Source organism: Megalopta genalis, chromosome 1 (assembly GCF_051020955.1).
Source record: "Megalopta genalis isolate 19385.01 chromosome 1, iyMegGena1_principal, whole genome shotgun sequence".
Classification (NCBI taxonomy): domain Eukaryota; kingdom Metazoa; phylum Arthropoda; class Insecta; order Hymenoptera; family Halictidae; genus Megalopta; species Megalopta genalis.
In genome coordinates, this window is record NC_135013.1 from 25521101 (window position 1) to 25542156 (window position 21056).

Sequence of the window (21056 nt, forward strand, 5' to 3'; positions counted from 1 at the left end):
AATCACATATGGTATGCCATTACGCCGATATGCGTCAGGCCAATGAGCATATGAAAATTTTTGTGACATGCACCTTAAAGTATGATGGTGGCGGTGTGCAGCGAGCGCACACGAGACTAAAAATTGTCGCGCGCAATTCATTCAATATTTGTTGTTCTATTGAGTTTCTCATTGATATTGGAATTAGAGACTTTTATGATAAATTTCAAAATAAGTAAAAAACACATAACAAATTTACTTGTGGCATATAATAATCATTAATTACGAAAAAATTGTTTCGAAATGCTATGATCTCAAATTGTGTCGCTAGACGGTAGTAGGGACACGGTTTACGTAATATCGAGTGAAACCGAGAAACAACGTTGAAGTACATTTCACATTTGGACGATTTGGATAGCGACAGCGACAGTGCTGACTGGCGCTGACATTTGCTCAAGGTTATAAACCAAAGTTTTGTATACGTACATATATGATTAATCTTCTATATTTGAAAGGTAATTTGACATTTTCGTGAACTTTTTATCACATCTACCATTTAAAAAATAACAATTAGTAAATGCATTATTATTATTGTTTAGGGAAACGTATAAATTCTAACCTCTAATAATACACTGATGGAAATACATATAGAGAAACATGGGTGATATCAACGCAAAGCGAGACGCGAGAAGGAGACGAATTTTAGAAAACTCAGAAAAACGTTTGTTAAAAATTACTGCTTTAAATGGCAATACTAAACCAGAAGGTAAATAATATTTTCATCTCTGAAAACAACAAAATAGGTTAAAACTAGTGTGGGTTGCAAATTTATGTGTTTGCTCTTTAAATATTAATGCCTACATTCTTTAGTTTTCTTAAGACCTTTGGTCTTCAATGAACTATATAATTCATAGAAATTTGGCTAATAATGGGAACATAACAGACATTCGAATGGAAAATATAAATGCTTACAATTCAGAGGAATTAATTTATATTAAATGTTACTAATAATCAGTTATTATATGATATCTTCAATTTCATACTTAGATACGTCTAGTCAAACTTCATTTATCTATAGAGGAACGCAAGAGGAATTACAACAAAATATAAATGGTAAAATATTAGAAAATATATTTTTACATCAAATGTATTTTTTTATATAGAATAATTGTACTCTTTATTGTATTGTATGATTGTAGAAACATGCTATGATGGAATTAAGAATACAAACATTTTCCAGTCGGATAATGTTTATAGTAGTATGTTGATCCCTCCGAAAGATAAATATAAAGATACTAGAACAGAGACTGAAACTATTAATAGTACTCTAACGCGAACACATTTCTCAACCCCTTTGGTGGTAATAAATCGTGTAAATTACATATTACTAGCTTTTATTATCAATATACTGCTAGCATTAAAACTGGATTACTTATTTGGAAAGGTAATTGCTTATTTTTATAATGAAAATCAAATATGGTAGTACAATAAAAATTAAATAATATATTTATTTAAATATTTCAGACTGCGATTATACCATACCTTCCAATGATGTTGACTCGTTTGTATAAGTGCATAAGTGAACAAGAAACACAAGATGGTAGTCTCTTATGTACTGCTTTGATCTTATGTAATATTAAGCCCGATGTCATTTATCAATTTAAAAAATTTGTTACTGTACTTAATATGCTGATCAAAGATTTGGCTGTATATATTTTTAGTTTCACTGCAATATATTATACCTTTTTCCACTGCTTATACAAAACTGACACTCTAACTATTCTGAATGTATAATTGCGTCGATCGTAAGTAAACAAACGCTTATTGGAATAAATTTTGTAAAAATTTTATAGAAAATAAAAGTACATGTCATATATCGACTATACATGCATAGGATTTTCATGTTTAGACAAAATACATATTTCATTAATAGATTTATTTAAAGAAACATAGCAAACCATCAGCAAAATAAATGCAAAGAAACAAATCTGTATAACTAATGCTCATTTATAAGAAGGTAAAGTGTACATATTGTAACCAATTAATGCTCAATAGTATGTTAAGTACATGATGCAGTATTTATTTATTGTGGTCATTTTAACGTAAGAATAATGTAATTTGTATGAATTTTTTAAAAATGTTTTTCAAAGCCAAATAAGTAATACGAGAAAGGTATGAATTATGAAATATTCATTGTAATATTTGGTAATTTAATAATTCCTTATAGGTTTCAATATTATGTACATAAATTCAGTTTTAGGTTTGTACATAATTTATTAAAACCAATATGGATCATATAAAATTCTAGCTGTCTTTTGTTGTTTTGGCGAATAAATTCCTATACTTCTTACGTCTTATAATGTCTACTTGACCTAAACTTATCATGTCTTCTTCCCATTTCATAAGATTTTCTTTATACTGATCCATTAATTTCTTTGCTTCATTTACGTATACATGCCTTTCTGCATCTGGCAATTTGGCCCATTCGTTTGTTGTTATAGATAACCATTCCTAAATAAAATGAAATTATTCGTATTAATAATTACTATTACACAATTTGCATGTATTTGTTATATATAAATTTTCTACACCTTGAGTGAAATATCTGCGGTTTTAACATGACGCTTTGAATGCAAATACATAAGAAATGCGTTTACGGGCCTTTTCGGTTTATTAAAAGATTCCATTTTCTACAACAAAGAGGTACAAGGATCAACAAATATTAGTAAAGAATAAATTAAATATACAGGGTATTCCAGACCAAAACCAACATACTTTGCTAACATGTTCGGTAGATAATTCTGAATAAAAATATAGATACTATAAGTTGATATTCTGTATAGCAGTATATTTACCCGTTTTATATCCAATAGAGCAGATTTTTCTAGAGACTTCTGTTTCTGATTTTGCAATAACAATTTATGTTCGGCAGTTAATGATTCTTGATAATGTTTCATGTCGACAATATATTTTTTGTAATTCTGCTCATATTGAGCTTCAAAATCTTTTTTGAGAGCTGGATCTAAATTAGCCCAGTCTTTGGAAGCTTCTTTTATTACTTCAGGCATTTTCTGATCAGAGTTTTCTTCCCTTAACTTTGATCTAATGTTTCGTAAGTACATAAGGAATGTGGTCAATGGTTTCTTCGGCTTAGGTGGGAGTTCAACTTCTTGCCCTTGTACTTTTGCATATTTTGACTTATTTTGTGAGATTTTCACCAAACAGTTTCTAAAATAATAAAAAAAGAAATAATTGACTTTCCAGAAATATTGTAACAAATATTGTAAACAAATATTGTAACAAATAAAATATTGAAAGTAATAATTTCAATATTTAAGTAATTCTTTCTAAATTATTGTACTGTATTATATATCAATTCGTAGACCACGATACCTTGCGCATAAAAAGCTTCTTGAATCGACGGATAATATAAATCTCCCAAAACCTGCCATTGTAAATAGATTCTTCCCTAACCAATATTATGATTTTAAACGTATTGTTTTCTACTATATTTCGTACACTTATAGTGTATGTATTTGCATGTGCTCAAATGATTGATCACGACTATAATGTTGTATACATACGAAGTAGTTAAATTACAAAATTGAACCAAAATTATTATCAATTATTACATCTATGGTACACGCTGAAACTTAGTCACTGAATACATATGCATCAGAGAGGAAAGCCTGTTTATCTTCCTCTTTGCCCTTGCTTTCTTCTTGCTTGTTTGCTTCCTCTTCCTCTTTGCTTCAATACCTGCATGCTTTTCTTCACCTGTGTGAACTGGCTTACCATATTAATCAATATTAATGAAATTTCGAAAATTCAAAATTTTCGAATAATTGCTTACCAATTAGTTTTTTCCGAGAAATATCAAAGAAGCTAGAGACTTTTAATAACACGAAATTTCTAAAGTAATACATAAATCGTGATGTATGCCCTATCAAAGAATTGCTCTTTTCATCTAACCAATTGCTCAACCTTCCATGCGTGACAATTTTATCAATAAACAATGAATTTTTTCTGAGCTGCATATCGATAGTGGTATATATCGTTATATTAAATATCGATACAAAATATCGATATTTGACTTGAAAAATATCGATATTCGATATATCGATTCTGTATCGTCATCGCTAAGTGCCGGTTCTGAGGATGCATACATTTTAAAAAAAGTTCATAGCATGTATGTATGTATATAAATGTAATGTCAGTTCGACAGTTCGACGACCATGGCGGAGTGGTTACAGTCAAAAATTGTTCGTCTTAGCGAATTAAATTCTGTTGAAGAGAAGAAAGATATCCTAGCGGAGATTAAAATTAGATTGAGATGTTTAAGCAACCGAGAATCCGAACAGGTCTCTCATAATCTCGACTATGGACAATTGTTTACTCAGTTAACCTCGAACGACAGGTACAATGACGCCGCTAATTTTTTGTAATTAACATTAACGTATCAATGACCGATCGAAACCATTAAACGATCAATCTTTTTTACTCTTTTAATTTCAGGGAATTCGTGAATGAAGTATGCGATATCTTGAAGACATTGTTTAGTCTATCTGAACCTGAAGACATACATGAAAGATATGCAACTCATATGCCTCGATTGATAACTCATCACGAGGATGTAGTCAGATTGCTGATATTGCAAGAAATTTTGTGTATCGTGTCCGATCCTCAGTTTCTGTCTGTGTTGCTTGCGGATACCACTTTATTACTAGCTGCTATAAACAGAATTGCAGATGAAAATTTGACAGTAGCCGAATACGCAATGCGTATAATAAAAGAAATAGGCAAAAATGCGAATGATCTGCAAATTAAACATACCTTTGAATTATTGAAGAGTTGTACTAGATTACTAGCAAAAAACGACACTATTAGCTTCCGCATCTATGAAGTTGTTGTGGACATAGCAAAGTCTTCGAAGCAGGGGTTAGAAGTTGCTGCCCAATCTGGATTCTTAAACAGCTTATTTGATATTTTGGAGGATGAGGATATATTGCTTCAAGTAAACGCATTGGAAGTCCTGACACAATTGGCATTAACGGAAGAAGGATTAAGCTACCTGGAGCAACAAGATGTACTGAGGAAGCTTGTTCAGAAGATAGCTCAAGCAAACGAGAATCCATTGTCGAATTTACTGATTCCCGGTTTAATGAGGTTCTTTGGAAATGTCGCACGTCATTGGCCAAATGAAATATTCTCAAAGTACCCGGTTGTAGTCTCCTCGTTATTCGAGGTGATTGAGAGCGGGGATCAAGCTCTACTTGGTGTTGCATTGGACACATTAGGACACGTTTCTGTAAGCGCAGAGGGTAAATATGTATTGCAGGCCTTGGGGGATGCGATGCCATGCGTGCTGAAGAAAATTGCGGAAGTTATACAGACAATGCCCACGGCGTTAAGAATCCGCGGATTGGAAAACTTAGCTCTTATACTCGACGTGAAGAAGGCTGAACAAGACAATAGAATTCTATCGTTAACGAAGTCATGGTTCGACTCTCTTTGCGATGAGCCATTGAGCATGATCATAGCAATATGTAGGCAACCGTTCGCAGATATCAGACAAGCAGGCTTGGAAGTGTTGGCGGTTATAGCTGCACAAACTTGGGGCCAGGAATATATATCCGTTTTTCCAGGTCTCGTAGAGTTTTTACTGGACACAAACATAGAGAGCTTCAAAGAGTGCAAAGAAGCCAAATACGAAGTCGTCAGACAACTGTCTCAAGCTGAACCGAACATGTTTGATGGTACCACCATGCAGAAGTTTGTGGAGTTTGTAAACCAAGGACCACACCATGTTGAAATTAATATCGAAGTGGCAACGTACAGTGGCCTATGAAACTCGTTACGTTTCATTTTGTTACTCTATTGGACTATCGTTTACCAAAGCCGAGGAGCACTTCGGTGGACTTTTTGCGAAAGAATATATATTCCCTTTGTCTGAAATTACTTTTTAATAATATAAGTCAAAAGAAGCATATATTTATTTTATACACGTACTATACAAACAAGAGGGTGCATTTTTGTGGTGAGGTGAGAGCGAACGAACATACAAAGACAAATAATTTATTTTATATGTAACAATACATTCGAAAAAGTTAAGACTAACATAGTTTTGCGACAATGCAAAAAAGTTCGGGCAACTCTCTCACTCTCTCTTTCATTCCCTCTTTCTCTCCCACCCTTTCTCTCTCGCTCTCTCTCTCTCTCTCTCTCTCGCTCTCGCTCTCTCTCTCTTTCTCTCTTTCACAGAGTTTGTAAACTCTTCTGTGTTCTTCTCGCATCTGTTCGCGAGATCTTTCATTGACATCAGTTACAATTAAAATAAAGACGTGTATAAATAATTTTACCAGTTGTGTGTTCTGTTTAATAGCTACGATATCACTGCCTTATTATTGTATGCGTTTCCGTTTCTTCGGAGAAAGTATCTTTAGCATGCTCACTATAGGAGCTTCGAATGATAACGATATAATAAAAGACAATACATAAGATAGCACCATTTGTCCAAGAAACGTGATCGCCTGAAACATATAAGTCTATTTTATGATCTTTCTTCTCGATAACAAGCGAGTACTATTGTTAATACAATTCTGTCTCCCTCTCCAAGCATACCATAGTGTAGTTCCCTAAGTGAAACGGCGAGTCCAAGTTCAAAGCTGTTAGCCGGATCACCAGCGGATGTATCAAGTAGGCACAGTATGTTATTCTGCTGAATGGATACAAAATCGGTGCCGACAGGATACTGTTAACATACCCTGTAAACATCGGATCTATTACTTTCCGCGATTTTAAACAACGTTGATGCCTCTGAACCAGAAGCGCGTTCGGTCGCATTTTCACTTTAAACAAGCTATCAGTTTTATCACAGAAAAATCATAAAATTTCGGGACTTCAGGAGTAAGTAATTATAACTGAAAATGTACGCTAATCGAAAAGCAATAAATTAGTCTTCGGAATCTATGATTTCAAAGAAGCGGATACGGCCTATAAAGCACTAAGTTCACCGTAAAACTGGAATACAGATACAGGAGAATAGAGGATGATGCTGAACAGTTGAACGCATTCCTTCGGTTTTCCAATTGATAGTTATCGCAGCGACTTAGGGCATAAACGGTTTACCTCCGTAACCCGTGCTACACGCAATCACGATCCACGATAAGCCGAGTGCCCAGACGCTGTGGCTCAATGAGGAATAAGCGGCGGCCATCAGAGGGCTGAGATCTGCTTCGTACAATCCGTAGAGCAAGCTGAGGAGACAGGCCGAAGAGAGGAGCCAGCCCACACAGACGGTCGTCTATAAAATAATCGTGATTCGAATCAGCGGTTCGAGTTTCACAAGAATCCCGATCGTTTACCTTGGTCATCTTTATTTTGCAATCAGTCTTGAACAGAAAGTAGCCCATCGACATGCCTATTAGATAAGGTCCTAGTCGGGTCCACGGTTTATCATAGATTTTGTCGAAGAGCGCTAGAGGATCGTCGGAGCTCGGCATATGATTATTGACCAGAGCGATGTAACCCGTGGTCAGCCAAGAGCTGAGCAGCAGAGTAGTGAGCGCGAACGTTGCTATTTTGAAATGGTTTGTCGCTAGGACCAGTATCACTGCCCCGACGATATAAAATTGTGTATCGTCCGCAACGTACCAGCTCCAGATCATGCACTGGAAAGAAGGCTGGGATTAGGGACCGTCCTCTAGAACGGCGTATCTGCCGGAATGTTTCGAAAAGAGTTGCGCCACGTCGGAGGTAGAGAAAAAAAAGTAACCGGTCAAGGGGTGACCTTGCCGACGACCTTGGTCGGTCATAATCGAGTTTTATCTCCGGCGCGGATGAGGCAACCGGAGAGATGCGCGAGAGGGAGAGAAGGACGCGCCCTTCGATCCTATCGGAGCGCGCGCCGATCCTCGAGAACGACGTGATAGGACTCACCATTTGGTCGACCGGGAACAACGTATTGATATAAAGTAAGTTCCTCCACCAATAATTCGGACAGTTATAATGATCCGCGGTTGGCGGCTCGAACACCGAGTTCGAATGGAACCATTTCATCGCGATCTGAACGACGACCAGCACGTACATGTACGGGGCGGTCAGCCTAAAAAATCGGTACATCAGCAGCCCGATAAATTTCAGACTGCCGGACACAAAACCCCGTGTACCCTGCGTGAGCGACTTCAGATCACCCTTCGCGTTCGTACGGAAGAACAGAAAGCTGACCAGCAGCCCTCCCATGAAGAAGAACGTGTCAACGCTGAACGCGCCGTTCGTGATCGTCTGGAAGAAGAACTTCCTCTCGACGACCTTCCGATACTCCATGTTGTCGGCGTACTTGAACGCGGTGATGCACGTGTGCCCGAGGATCACCCACGCCATCGAGATCACCCGAAGACCGTGGATGGTGCTGATCGTGTCCCCGCCGACTTTGCCGTCGCAGATGATCTTCACGTTCGCAGGAACCGAGAAGGACAGCAGCAGCTCCTCGATCACGCCTGCGGAACAAATTCGAGCCAGGGTACTCCCTATTTCTCAGGTGTTTATGGTTCATTCCGTGTCGTTCGTCTTAAAGAAATCGCTACTCACTGAATTTGTACACCTCCGGTGTACTCGACCGTAGGCTACCCTCGTGATCGTTGTTATTATTAACTGGTAATGATTGGGGAGCGCCAATGATAGCTTCAGCCGCTGGAACAGGAAGGTAGACCTTACCTTGAAAATCTACGGAATAACATAATAAAAGCGTGTCACTGTCTCTGCTACTGTCCCAGTCTTGTGATAGTCTGTAAGTGTTAGTGTATCATCCTTCGCACGCAGGCACGAATGCGGCCTATCGCTACACTGCGCTCGAGTATCGTAGAGATGGAAAAGAGCGGGTGAAGCAGAGAGAGAGAGAGAGAGAGAGAGAGAGAGAGAGAGAGAGAAAGAGTGAGAGAGGGGGCGAGGAGTGAGCGCGTGCCTTACCACTTAACGGCTTTTGATTTCTGCCAGCCAGTTGATCGAGCTTCGCGTGCCTCTCCAAGTCGTAGATCACGTTCCTCCGAGCGTATTTTCGCGTCACGTACAGATCGTATCCGGAACCGATCGCCATTAGTACGAAAACCCCCATGCTTATGCCACTGAAAAGATTCTCAGTATCAAGACCTGCTACGAAATCATTTCGCCGCATGGTCGTTCGCTTTCCAGCTGACTCGGCGTTTCTAGCTGACTACAGATTAAAGAGAGAAGATCGACTGGCTTCTGCTACCGGTCCTACGCGGCAGTCCAATCGCGAATAAATTAGACAGATTCGAATCGAACGTACAACAGCGCCCAGAACATGGGGTCCCCGTACATGTTGTACATGTCGTGTTGATCCCGGACCTTCTCGATCATCGAGTTGTTCGCCGCGAGTTCGCTCGCGGCCAGCCTCGCTATCACGGGGACGTCGGCGGCGGTGCACGAGAAAGGCAGACACACTCCCAGATAGATCGTCCTGGTCTGTAAAATAGATAACGTCGCGGTTAATCCTCCCGGGGTTCCGAGTTTAGATCTCCGAGTACTCTCAGATCGAGGGGTTCCCGTTGATTTACCGCCGGGGACACGGTGGCGTTTATCGAGATCGTCATCATGTAGAAGCCAAGCTTGTAAGGCGGCTTGACGACCGTCGACTCGGTCCAGAGATTGTTCCCGCTGAGCCCCGTGTTCCTCCTGTGCGGTTCCGCGTTGAATTCCGCCGCCTCCTCCATCGCGACGTCCGCGGATTCCTTCATCTTCCTCGCGTAGTTCTCGTTGATGTAGATGCATTCGGTGGAGGAGCCGACGTAGTAAGAGTTGCCCCAGAAGAAGCTGTTGGTGTAGCGGCCCGAGGCGTCGTCCGCTGCGGGAGAAACGCGTTTCAATGGAATACCTTGGCCGATCGAACATAGCGCGCGAGTCTAGTAGTAGACTCTATTTTTAGTCAGACTAGCGAGCGATCGGTTCGATCTCCCGATTCACGTGGGCTCGTTTGTTTGAATTAGGGGTCTCGTGATAAGAGCCACGTGTTACGGGAAACCGAAGAACCGCGAGTTTAGGAACGTGGATCTGGAATCTCGCCGGCTACGTACGCGACTGCTAAAATGAATATGCCTGCGCGGCTTGACGCGTGTATGCGTGTACACATGCTGCCGCGTTTTATGGCGTTGGACGACTAGTCGTAACCGATGACCCACTTAGTCCGTCAAGACACTTTCCCTTCGACCGACCAGTGACCATTTCCGGATCTCCGTTCCGTCGAAATTCCGTCGAGAGCGAACCAACTCGCGTTACGCGTATATCCCACTATGACGAAAAATATCCCCGAATTCTTGAGTACCGCCGTCGAGATTTCGTTTGGACCGCGAACAGAAACCGGGTGGGCGTGCGTCGGCGACACAAAGCCGGACATTTTCCAGGGAACGGATCGCGCATAATTTCGCGCCGGTTAATACATAATTTTCATTACCAACGGGGATTACGGCACTCATCGAGAGAGCCGCCGCGTATCCACCGATTCTCCGACGGGACTTTCTATTCGAGAAGAAAGTCATATTATCTAATCATGGTCGTGGTATGCCGAGTCCGGGCGGGCCGCGCCGGGCCCCGTCGATCGGATTTCCACAGGCAAGCCCGCTTGGGTACGTGTTGCGCTCTAATCATGGGCCCCGTTGCGTTAACGATAAATTGTGGTTACAGGATGGAATTGCAACGTCATCGTTTCACGCAGAACGGACTCCGCCGGGGCTTCTATCGGGACGTTTCGTAACCGGCTTCCGGCGACGAGTCACCGCGTTGGGCCGGAGCAATGTCATCGGTGAAATCTCCTCCTCCTCCTTCTCCTCTCGCGGAGAGGATCGGTGTCCGCTGTCGGTCACGATCTCTGTCCGATCTCTGCCCGTGGGTCCAAAGGTCCGGCGGATCGTTTCTACGCGAACGCAGCGACGATCGGCACGGGAACCCTTGTCCGGCGATGCTACTCGATCGTCCCAAACCCCGACGACGGCTCGGAAACAATGCCAGCAAGAAGCCGGGAACGGGGAGAAACTAATTGCCGATTCCGTCCGCAGGAAATTGAGGCGCGCGCGCGCGCGCTCGGCGCGTGTCGAAATTAGAATCACAATGGATCCCACGCGTTCACGGCTGTTCGTTTGCTGCTGTTCAAAGTCAAGTTCGATCGTCGCACGTGACTCGTGTCGCGTTGTTTGCTCCTCGATTCGTGAACGCGCCGCCGTGATCTAATTTCGCGGCGGCCGGGTGCCCGCCCGCCGAGAAGATTGAGTAACGAGGATAATTTCCTCCGCGCGGGTTTATGTGCTCAGCCTTCGAATCCGTGTTTAACCTTTTAGGTACGGCTGAATTCTGCGCGAGGCTGTTTCTCTGGACGGCAGAGTCTGATACTGTATATACAGGGTGCCCAAAAATGTCTCGCAATCCGAAAGTAGCGGATTCCTCAGGCCATTTGAAGCAACTTCTTCCTTTACAAAAATGTTCTCCGAGGCACCGTTAACGAGTTATTAACGAAAAACAGTGACCAATGAGAGGCGAGCTCAGCTGGCGCAAGGCGATCGAGCCAACGAGCGGAACTGGACTTCGCGCGTTGGTTGGCTGGTCCGCCTCGCGTCAGCCGTACTCGATTCTTATTGGTCGCTGTTTTTCGTTAATAACTCGTTAACGGTGCCTCGGAGAACATTTTTGTAAAGGAAGAAGTTGCTTCAAATGATCCGAGGAACCCGCCATTTCCGGATTGCGAGACATTTTTGGGACACCCTGTAGACTGTTGTAAATCGATGCGAAGACAAAAGAAGCGTGAAACAATGCATATGAAGACGATTATTTGGTTCAAACGATGAGCGAGTGAGCTACTAGAGCAAGCCACTATAGTGGCGCGTCGTCCAGAGAGATGACATCCGCGAAAGCCACTATAGTGGCGTGTCGTTCTGAAAGATGATATCCGCGGAAGCCACTATAGTGGCGCGTCGGGCCTAAAAGGTTAACGTCAAGGCCCCCGACCAGCCGTTCAATGGAAGCAAGCTGTTTCCGGTAGTTCGATGGTTTTTTGCGGATGACAGCGAAACACGGATCCGATAGGCTCCGCGACCGGTTTCCACAGAGGCCTGCCGACTAGAGCACTGCTCTCATGGTCGGGGTTCCCTTGGCGAAGTTCAAGGGCTATCGCAATCGGCGTTGCTCGAAAAGAAACGCTCGGATCCGGTACACTGGCTGCCCGACATTGTAGCCGGTCGGCGAAAAGTATAGGCTGCTCTCGGCTCTTGTAACTAAAGGGGAACGCGACTCGATCGCGGCGCAAAACGCTCGGCAACAGTGGAAATCGCAGCTGCGAAAGATCGATGGTAACCGCTTCGTAAAGTGGGTTAATTTTCCGTCCACCGGTCGCGGTCCGATCGGATTCCGATCGTTTTCCTCGGACGAATTGTCGTTCGTTGACCGTGACAACAAGATCTATCGCCTACTTCCGAGCGATCGGAACGTGCCGAACGCCGCGTTCCGGATGGTCGCAGGGAAAGTAATTCGGAAAGAGAAAGGCTCTTCTTTTGCATAGATGATCGTGTTGTAACATTGACTGGCCGGGGAAGACGGGTTCGCTCGTCGGCCATGTTTCACTTTCGATCGTGCTTGCACACTCTGTATCCTCAAAAAATCGAACACAAAGGTCGCGATGACTTTACGCTATAACAACGAGTCATTCGTTTCTTCGAAATCGAAACATGATTCTTCGACCAAAAATTCTGAGAATGAAAGTAAATGAAAACGTAGGCCAAGAGAAATCGTGGTACAAGGGATCAACCCTTTGCACCCGAGTGACGACACCACGAACAATTGTTACGTGTTGCAAAATAATTTTTACATTACCACGTTTGTTTATATTTCAGAAACTGTGAGAAGGGCAACTGCTGTACCAGTTATGATAAAATAAAGTGCCGTAGGTCAGAAAAAAATTATCTTTGATTTAGAGTTAAAACGACTTCGAGCGCAAATGGTTAAACTTCGATCTTTCTGTTTCCAGCGGGACAGTCGGATTCTATTCTCGACGAACATAGCGTTCTTAGGCGTGGACGCCAGCATGTCCCAGGGTCTGGTCCGGTGAGTGTTTGCACGGTTTTACCTCGCAGCCGGGTTTATTGCCGCAGAGGTATTGCAGTTTCAAGATAGGTGTGCCCATGCGTGATTCCTCGATCGGCTCGTCATGTTCGTTCGACGTATTAATAGTGCCTGGTGTCACGAGGCAACGCGAAACCGTGACGCGAGGATGCCTTCGCACCGATTAGTTGCGTAAGCCGAGTCGCGCGAGCGTTGCCCGCGATTTAGGTAAGGGAAGAAAGGAAAATGGAAAAATTATAACGGCGAACGGAACGCGCGAGCCGCGCGGGGGTCGGGGACACGCCCGACGCATTGTCCTGTCACGGCGCACGATTTCACGACGACGGCGTTGCGGCAATACCCGTTTGTGCTTTCGATATCCGTCCCATAATCGGCGATCGGTCAGCGAAAACGTTCGCGAGCGGGGTCGCGTTTCCCCGCGTTTCCTAACTGATATCGGCCGATTTGCCAAGCCGAATTAATTACGGTCCTTGGTCCGCGAGCCACGCCGAATGAATCGTAAGAAACCACGCGGAACCCGCCCCGCGGACCAAACAAACGTTGAGTAACCGGGTTCGTTGATAAATCGTACGGAATCGATGCCATCGGTTGTTACCATTTCAATTCACGTGGGATACTTTTTGGCAGATAATAAAGCAATTAACGCCTTCAGAAAAGAGCTCTCTCGCGCGTGAAACGGATAATTGACACGGATTGTGTCTCTACGACTACCGACACTAGTATTACCTAGTTTGCTTTACGATTTCCTGGTGTCGCAATTTTTGCACGCGTTATGTGTATACATATTTCGGGTGTTGCGTAAGTCGAGCGTATATGACGCGCGTGCAAACGCGCGTCAATGCTTTCTCTCCGCGAGGTTTTCCAGCGACAACACAAAATTTCGACAATTCCTGCGGAAATCGATTAGTTTTCCAGTTTATGCTGATCCACGTGAACTTTTTTTCAGGAGGTTTGGCGAGATGCGTGGCTGCCGCGGACTCACGTTCCACGCGACCGTTCAAATTTAAGCCGATGAAAACCTGTTCACGCGGGTGAAACACGTAGAAAGTACATCACGGAGTATCTGCTTATATAACACCAGGCCGAGACCCGTTACATTAATCAGACGGTAGAATAGATCGGCCACGACCGCCTCGACGTCTACTGTGCTCCTCGATTTGTACAGAGGGTGTTCTAAAGCCCGTTGCGCAACTCACGGGGGTTCGAATTCCTCGAGCGAACGCGCGTAAACAAGCCGGGCTGCTGTTTTCTTTGAAACGGGTTTCTGTTTTCGAAATAATCCGGCGAGAGAAACGCCGCCGGCCAAACGCGGCCGGCCATCGATTCTTTCATACTTTTATACGTCGATTTCGTACTCGCATCGTCCCTGAGACTACATACTCTCTATTCGTCTTTCAGATCAGCGACCTTATCGGGCGAGAGGAGGCCGTCCGAAGACACCTGGTCCAAAGGTACGTCGTCCGGAACCGAAGGTTCGATTCTCATCCGGTTCGATCGGTGCCGAATCTTTCTCGAAAGTGAAAGGAATGCGTCGTGATAATCTGTACTTTGTTTCAGACGAGGAAGTGTACGGTAGGAACACGGTGAAAGAGAGTGTGAAACGCGAGGAATTGGATAGAAATGTTAGCGGAGCGCGAGCGATTCGTGAGCAGCGTGCTTAGCCGCCGATGTAGGAAGTCTCGCGGGAGCGAGGGTTGTATCGGTAGCGAGTTATGTCACTGTTGTTAACAAGAAAAACAGATGCAAAAGGATCAGGATTATTCAAGAAAAGTCGGGTTACGTGAAAGTTGCGCTCGCAAGCCCGGCTTCCACGTAATCCTTTCTCCCGAGTCCGCAACCGCGGTGGCGTCGAGGCCCCGCCGGGGCCGGGACGTGGCCGGGGACTCGGGTTTTTGTACCCGACGTGACGTAATTTCGATAATTGTGGCGGTTTCTCTGGTTCGCCGGCGCGGTTCCTCCGCACGCGTGACTCTTCCTTAAACTTTCTAACGTTGCCCTCGCGCTCGCGACCACGCTCACGATCACGCTCGCGAGCGCTTCGCGCTGCGCTCCCTGCAGAATCGCAGATGACGATGGAAGCAGGCGCCGGCCACCTCGTGCTCTACCGGCCCGATCTCGATGATTGGATTGCGGTCTGGAATGTTTTTCATCCTCCGCGCGACTTCCTTTCACTATGTTTCCGAGCGCCGTTATCGACCGATTAATAGACATCGTTTTCAATTTTGTTAAAGCGAAAACGCGGAGATACGGTAGCTGGCTAACTCCTGGTTCTCGCAATTCAGGCGGACAATTGCCGACCATCGATTAGATTCGCTTCCGACGCCACCGCCGTATCCACCGCGAGCCTATCGCGATCGCTTCCTCGTTCGATTAATTTCTTTGACGCGGACCTTTCACCGATCGAAGACCGACTTCTCGCGTCAAGTTCGTAGACTCCGGCGAGATCCGAGCAAGAACCGGAAGCGGACGACTGATGAACGAGCGCGCGCAGGGCCCGGACAGAAGAATGCTTCCCACAACGACCGTCTCGGCGAGAGCAGCTTTTCAAATGTCATACAACGGTACAATGTGGCTTCCAGGCATCGCGCGGCACGCACCTTTCACCTTGCCCCCGCGCAATTGTACAAATTTGAACTCCCCGCGATGATAATGGGGCGGGCGGCACGACGCCGAAAGAGAAAGTCGTCGAATTTCGCCGCCGCGAAACGACTTTTCCGCTCGGGAATTGGGGGGAGCTCGTCGGACGGCGCGCTTCGAGGTTCCCCACCGGAAATAATAAACATTAGACGATAATGGAGTCTTCGTAAAATTCTGCGCCGAGAATGGAACGCGAGCCGGAACTTTCTACGATTATATCCCGTCGGACCGGCGCGATGCTTACAGTTGAAATAACGAGATCCTCTTTCCCTCCGATTCGGGAATGAAAAAGACAACCGTTGCCTATTATCCTCGCGTTATTGACAAATTGCTCTCGCGAACCGTGCGGTTTCTCGAGCTTGTTCGAACGGAGCTAGCCGATACCGTTCGTTCGTACGCTCGCCCGGAAGATTTCATCCTCGTAACGGGATATATGTCGAAAACGCTCTGACAGGAACCAGTTTCATCATCTCTGAACGCTCTCTATTTACCAACTTGACTATTAAATTATTCTACACGATTACACCGGCGGTCCGTATAGTATTCGTGCACAGCCTTCCGTCTGCGTTCTGTGCTCGAAGGATTCCAGCATCGAGATCGTGTGATAGCTTCTTCGCGATTAGAAAAGTATAACTATAAGTTTGACAGACTGTGTGCTATTTAACACGTTCCGTGCCGAGCTTTTTTTACTCGAATCTTCACACTTTGATATTTTACTAAAACTTGATGTATTACGTGCAATTATTAATTCTCGTACACATAACAACGTAACAAAAACTTATCAACGCCCATTCTTGCGGTGGAAATTGATTCTTCGGTTCTAAATTTCTTGTAAACAATTTGTTCAGTTCACTAAGTAAACATGCAAGCGTGTACCATGGATGGTACACGTGGCACGGAACGTGTTAATACGTTAAGTGCTGCGTCGGTCGCATACGGTCGCCACTAATTTTAAACTAGTTCTCAAAATTAATTTTTGTTGCAACGTATTCGAACAAATTGAATCCCACTAAGACATTCAGAATGCGAAGTTCTAGTTCCAATTTTATTGATTGAATTACTACGGCAATAAATTATTTTCGCCGCTTAAGGTATTAAAACGATGTCGCGTCGTTCGCCAACTTATCTTTATCAAAATTCATTGTACGATGTGCGAACCGCAGGCCTAATTTTTCCCGGTTCGATATTATAATCTGTTCTTGGATGCCCGAAAGTTCAACTCAGTAGTCCAGTTTGATAACCAAATATGTAGGCGAGGCATTTGCGTAACCGCAAACGAACGTTTGCTAAAACCACCAAATTCCTGGCACGTTTCTCCGTGTAAACGCATGAAAAGAAAAAAAACGATCTTCGAGCGTACACAACGCTTCGAGCGCAGAACGGCTACGCAACTTATGCGCGTACATAAACGTTCACTTCCGATTCTTGTTTAAAGAGATACTATCTTCACCGGGAAAGGATATTTTCCATATTTTACAACTACTGTGTCGAGAAGCCCGCCCCCCGGTCTCGCTATGGTCACTGGTCTCAATATCAGCGTTTGCTAACCGACCGCGAATTCGCGATCGGTCGCGGTCGCTCGCCTTGGCCCCGGAACTTTTCGATCGAATCGCGTCTCGCCTAATCGCAAGCCCAATCGAACGCCTCTCCCGTTCCCCTAGCACTTCCTTCGCGGTGATTGGAATGGTGCAATCGATCCGACAGGGTAAAACCAGTTGCGAACAGCCTGCACACGATGATATCACGGAAAATCGAAGTTCAACGGGGGAAACGAGCCATGACTGTTGCTCCCTTTTTCTCTTTGGGTCTGGGTGACGCTCGATTGATTTGCTCAATTAGCTTATGAAATGTAACCGCGATGAAGATCAATTAACGGTGCCGAGGAATTATAAATAACAAAAGTGTCGCAAAAGAATGAGGCAACTGTGTACAAGATCTGCGATCGTCGTCGACGTCGACGAAGACGCGACCTGATTCCGTTCGCGGTCTAACGCAACAGTATAAAAACTTGAAGAACTTGAAAAACTTGTGGCAACTGGAAAGAGCGGCGCCGATCCGGAAAGACTCGCGTCGAACTTGATCTGGCTGCGGTCGGGTTGCTCTTTTTCATAAGGACAAATTTTACAGATTCTCGATCGTCCTCATCCTCCTCCATCTAGCCTCGTGCGTTCTTTCTGGCGAAGGGACGACCCTGACCCACTTAGCCCTTTCACCACCGGCGAGTCATCGTGAAGAATGCCCGACCCTTCCCGACGGTGATCTTTTGTTACGAAGGATACGAATGCGCAGCTCTCGGTACAAGAACGCGTAAACCGTTCTTGGACATTGCACGACTCTCGTAACCGAATCAACCGAGTGTTTCGATCGGATGAAAAAAGTCTCTTGGAAAATCGAGCGATCGACCGAGTTCAATCGATCGCACTACGATCTCCTACGATTACGACAATTTCCCTGATAGCTGCGGGACAATTTTCATTTCTCGCGTCTTCACGAATTTTCTAGATTTACAGCCCCGATCGATTTTAACATTTCATCTAAGCACTCCAGATATCCACCTCTCTTCTGGACCAGTCTACAGACATGCTTCATTGAATTCAGTAAACAGAGTGGGTGGTTTAGCTAACAAATATTTCGTGAAGGTTGACTTTTTCACTGGGAACACGCTCTCATTTAAAGCGAAATTAATTAAATTATTGATATCTACCTAGGATTGGTTCCATTGCAGCATGTATTTTCCTACTTTTTATCTTATACTGGTTCTTTTACCGACGTATTCGATAACGTTCTCGTTCGTTTCCTATAATATGTGCTTCTGTATGTTCACGACTTATACACACGCGTAGGAAAATATGTTAACACTTTTTCGAACGGAGGAGCTTTTTTGAAATTCGTCCAAATAACTTGAACTTTTTTACCATGTTAGTTTTTTTAGAAAATGAGTATACATTTTTTTTTAAATGTATACTCTTTAAATGCATATTATAATATATATATATATATATATTACTCTTTTTAAATGTATACTAAATAAATAAATAAATGAATAAGTAAATTTTGATTCGATTTAGAAGAAATGAATAACATTTATATTTTGTAGATCGTGTATAAAATCTTCGTCACGAGTCTGACTCGTTACGACAGCGCAAGGGGTTAATCGATCGCTCATGGGACGTTGATGCTGGATCGAACATTGCTACGCTGTCCGGTCGATCGTTGCGGAGGCGATCAACCGGTAAACTTTCGAAAACGCCGGCGAACTGCCGGCCCTGGAGAAAAACCGGCATTGACCGAGGGAGGAAACGCGTTGAAAGCGATTCGGTGTCGTGACTAGCTACGGCGGCCGTCCATTGTGTCGCGAAAAGTGAAATTTCGCGATGAAAGTAGGCAAACCGGGAGGATTCGCCGGGAAGGATACACCGGGAGTAAGCCCGATGTTTCCCCTCGACTCTCGATTTTCACGCTTACGAAACTCCTCGCGCCGTTTCGACCGTTCTGCACGCGAATACGAACCGCTTCGACTTTGCATCCGCGAAACGGCCGAAAAGCCCGAGGATCTCGAAGCGTTTCCGGTCCGTGATCGGAACAACCGCGAGCCCAGAACGGTAATCCGTCCGCGACGTGTCCCGCAACTCGCGCGCTTTCTATTTGTACAAGAAATCTTCGTCGACGGACGCATCCCGTTGCTTCCCACTAACCAACGAGACCGCGAGACACAAGAGTCAACATCTCGCTCCGGTACCGAAAGCTTTATACTGAAATTGAATTTACCTTTCAGCGCCCATCCCTCGTGCTTCTTCAGTCCCTGGATGTATCTGGTGAGATCCTTGGCGCACTGCTCCTGCACGGGATACCGTCCCTCGGTCCAATTGCTGGCAAGATGTCGCACGTTGAAGATATCCAACGCCTCCGATATGGTGATCCAGTTGGCGTCAGGGGTGTCCGACGAACTTCGGACCAGCTGGCTGGCGAACAGATCCTGCGCCGAATTCTGCGACGCGTTCGAGGCGGATCTCACCGCGGAGATCGAGGCGAACGCGAACAGAACCGGGATCCACGAGCGCTTCATTGTTCTAGGATACGTTTCCACTGATACGATAAAACACCGTTCTAATCAGATGGTTGGAGACGCGATCGATTCTCAACCGATCATGATCGATGCCTCGGGGTGGTATTCTCGCTTCGAGCCGGTTCCGCGACGATATCACAGCCAAATATATTAAGAAATTCGTCTTCGGAATTCAATATCGGGAAATCGAGATCGAGCTTCGCGTTCACTCTCGTAGATCACGTGCAGCTTTGCGATCGCATTCTCGATGTGTCCCAAGGTGTTCCGTCGCGAACCACTTCCGTTCTCATCATGAACGATACCGAGAGTCCGTTGCGCACGACTGTCCTCTCTCGGCCCTTGTTCGGCCTTCCGAAACCAGTCGATTCTGGCCGCTATCGTCCCCGTCCTCCCGTCTGCGTGTCGGCCTGTGGTTCCTCCGCGTTCGGTGGCCAAGAATCACCTAGAACGACGCGCGGCTGGCAATGGTAGAAAAATGACCTCGCCGGATGAATATCTTGGTAGTAATGAAAGTGGCAGAGGAATGGTGGGGCAGCAAACCTCCCCGGTATCGAAAAGTGAACGCCAGTGGCGAGACACGTTGCTCCGACACGACACGAAGAGACACGCGGCGAGCTTAACCGCGCGTAGTTAGCATAATGTCCGTGGATCAGGCAAGATGAAACGATGGCCGCGTCTTCCAGCCACAAATCGGTTCAACAAATCGTTCGAATCTGTTCAACTGCTGAAACGCGACGAACGAATCGATCGTATTTGCCGTTACCATCAAATAAACCGTGGATGATGATAATCGTGACGAGTCGGACAGATTCGAGGAATGAACGGATCCAGAAGCGAAATAAAATATATTGGAATACTAGGTAATTCGCGTTCAGATTGTACACAAAAATGGACAATTTAGAGAGAGGAGGTACGATTATTTCAGCCTTTTGCGGCCCGTTTTTATAGTTGTTAACAATCGGTGATTATAAAAACGAGCCGCAAGGCTCGAACAATCGTATCTCCACTCCCTGAATTGTCCATTTCTTTTTTGCACAATCTAAGCGTCAATTAGGGAGAATTTACTGTATTGCCAAACCAGCGTGACTCGTTTGTTTTTTAGTCGTACGCGGTAGAAGAACTAGGAAGACGCGTTTACCTCGTTAAAATTAGAAAGCAGGAACCCAGTTTTCGGAAACGAGCCGAGTGTTTGAACAGACGACTGACCTTTGCGCGGCCGCCTCCTCTTCCGGTAATATGTATATTTCGCGAC

The 21056-nt window shown here is 44.7% G+C and overlaps 4 protein-coding genes across 6 annotated transcripts; 2 read left to right on the plus strand and 2 right to left on the minus strand.

Moving 5' to 3' along the window:
* Positions 1 to 366: 366 nt before the first annotated feature.
* Positions 367 to 1864, plus strand: LOC117220399 (uncharacterized). The gene is made up of 5 exons (XM_033470334.2): positions 367 to 494; positions 579 to 745; positions 1027 to 1092; positions 1179 to 1423; positions 1504 to 1864. Exons 2-5 carry the CDS (start codon positions 637 to 639, stop codon positions 1771 to 1773), a joined length of 690 nt encoding a protein of 229 aa, XP_033326225.2. The 5' UTR covers positions 367 to 494; positions 579 to 636; the 3' UTR covers positions 1774 to 1864.
* Positions 1865 to 1900: 36 nt separating this feature from the next.
* On the minus strand, positions 1901 to 3988 carry TFAM (mitochondrial transcription factor A). Of its 2 annotated transcripts, none has more exons than XM_076524276.1 (5): positions 3833 to 3988; positions 3373 to 3765; positions 2835 to 3207; positions 2571 to 2669; positions 1901 to 2490 (listed from the first exon to the last, which is right to left on the minus strand). In XM_076524276.1, the coding sequence occupies exons 2-5, from the start codon at positions 3429 to 3431 to the stop codon at positions 2284 to 2286; spliced, it is 738 nt and encodes a 245-aa protein (XP_076380391.1). In that variant the 5' UTR covers positions 3432 to 3765; positions 3833 to 3988; the 3' UTR covers positions 1901 to 2283. The 2 variants fall into 2 exon arrangements, with proteins under 2 accessions (XP_076380391.1, XP_033327981.2); XM_033472090.2 differs by having other exon boundaries at positions 3373 to 3756; positions 3833 to 3979.
* Positions 3989 to 4144: 156 nt separating this feature from the next.
* Positions 4145 to 6337, plus strand: LOC117221245 (26S proteasome non-ATPase regulatory subunit 5). Its single transcript, XM_033472048.2, has 2 exons — positions 4145 to 4396; positions 4495 to 6337. The coding sequence occupies exons 1-2, from the start codon at positions 4215 to 4217 to the stop codon at positions 5825 to 5827; spliced, it is 1515 nt and encodes a 504-aa protein (XP_033327939.2). The 5' UTR covers positions 4145 to 4214; the 3' UTR covers positions 5828 to 6337.
* On the minus strand, positions 6039 to 20545 carry LOC117221220 (nose resistant to fluoxetine protein 6). Of its 2 annotated transcripts, none has more exons than XM_033472004.2 (10): positions 19507 to 20545; positions 9555 to 9841; positions 9287 to 9462; positions 8947 to 9101; positions 8569 to 8703; positions 7918 to 8477; positions 7344 to 7649; positions 7108 to 7282; positions 6601 to 6743; positions 6039 to 6509 (listed from the first exon to the last, which is right to left on the minus strand). In XM_033472004.2, the coding sequence occupies exons 1-10, from the start codon at positions 19802 to 19804 to the stop codon at positions 6381 to 6383; spliced, it is 2364 nt and encodes a 787-aa protein (XP_033327895.2). In that variant the 5' UTR covers positions 19805 to 20545; the 3' UTR covers positions 6039 to 6380. The 2 variants fall into 2 exon arrangements, with proteins under 2 accessions (XP_033327895.2, XP_033327900.2); XM_033472009.2 differs by having other exon boundaries at positions 8569 to 8670; positions 19507 to 20540.
* Between the last annotated feature and the right edge of the window lie 511 nt (positions 20546 to 21056).

Bases quoted from the DNA above. Each gene is read 5' to 3' on its own strand.
- LOC117220399 (XM_033470334.2), top strand. From the start codon at position 637: ATGGGTGATATCAACGCAAAGCGAGACGCGAGAAGGAGACGAATTTTA. The intron at 1,093-1,178 runs GTAAAATATTAG...GTATGATTGTAG, and splicing joins ATTACAACAAAATATAAATG to AAACATGCTATGATGGAATT. The intron at 1,424-1,503 runs GTAATTGCTTAT...TAAATATTTCAG, and splicing joins TGGATTACTTATTTGGAAAG to ACTGCGATTATACCATACCT.
- TFAM (XM_076524276.1), bottom strand. From the start codon at position 3,431: ATGGCAGGTTTTGGGAGATTTATATTATCCGTCGATTCAAGAAGCTTT. The intron at 3,208-3,372 runs GTATCGTGGTCT...TTATTATTTTAG, and splicing joins AGAAGCTTTTTATGCGCAAG to AAACTGTTTGGTGAAAATCT. The intron at 2,670-2,834 runs GTAAATATACTG...TCTTTGTTGTAG, and splicing joins CTCTATTGGATATAAAACGG to AAAATGGAATCTTTTAATAA.
- LOC117221245 (XM_033472048.2), top strand. From the start codon at position 4,215: ATGGCGGAGTGGTTACAGTCAAAAATTGTTCGTCTTAGCGAATTAAAT. The intron at 4,397-4,494 runs GTACAATGACGC...TTTTAATTTCAG, and splicing joins CAGTTAACCTCGAACGACAG to GGAATTCGTGAATGAAGTAT.
- LOC117221220 (XM_033472004.2), bottom strand. From the start codon at position 19,804: ATGAAGCGCTCGTGGATCCCGGTTCTGTTCGCGTTCGCCTCGATCTCC. The intron at 9,842-19,506 runs GTAAATTCAATT...TTTCTCCCGCAG, and splicing joins CGAGGGATGGGCGCTGAAAG to CGGACGACGCCTCGGGCCGC. The intron at 8,704-8,946 runs GTAAGGCACGCG...GTTATTCCGTAG, and splicing joins AAATCAAAAGCCGTTAAGTG to ATTTTCAAGGTAAGGTCTAC.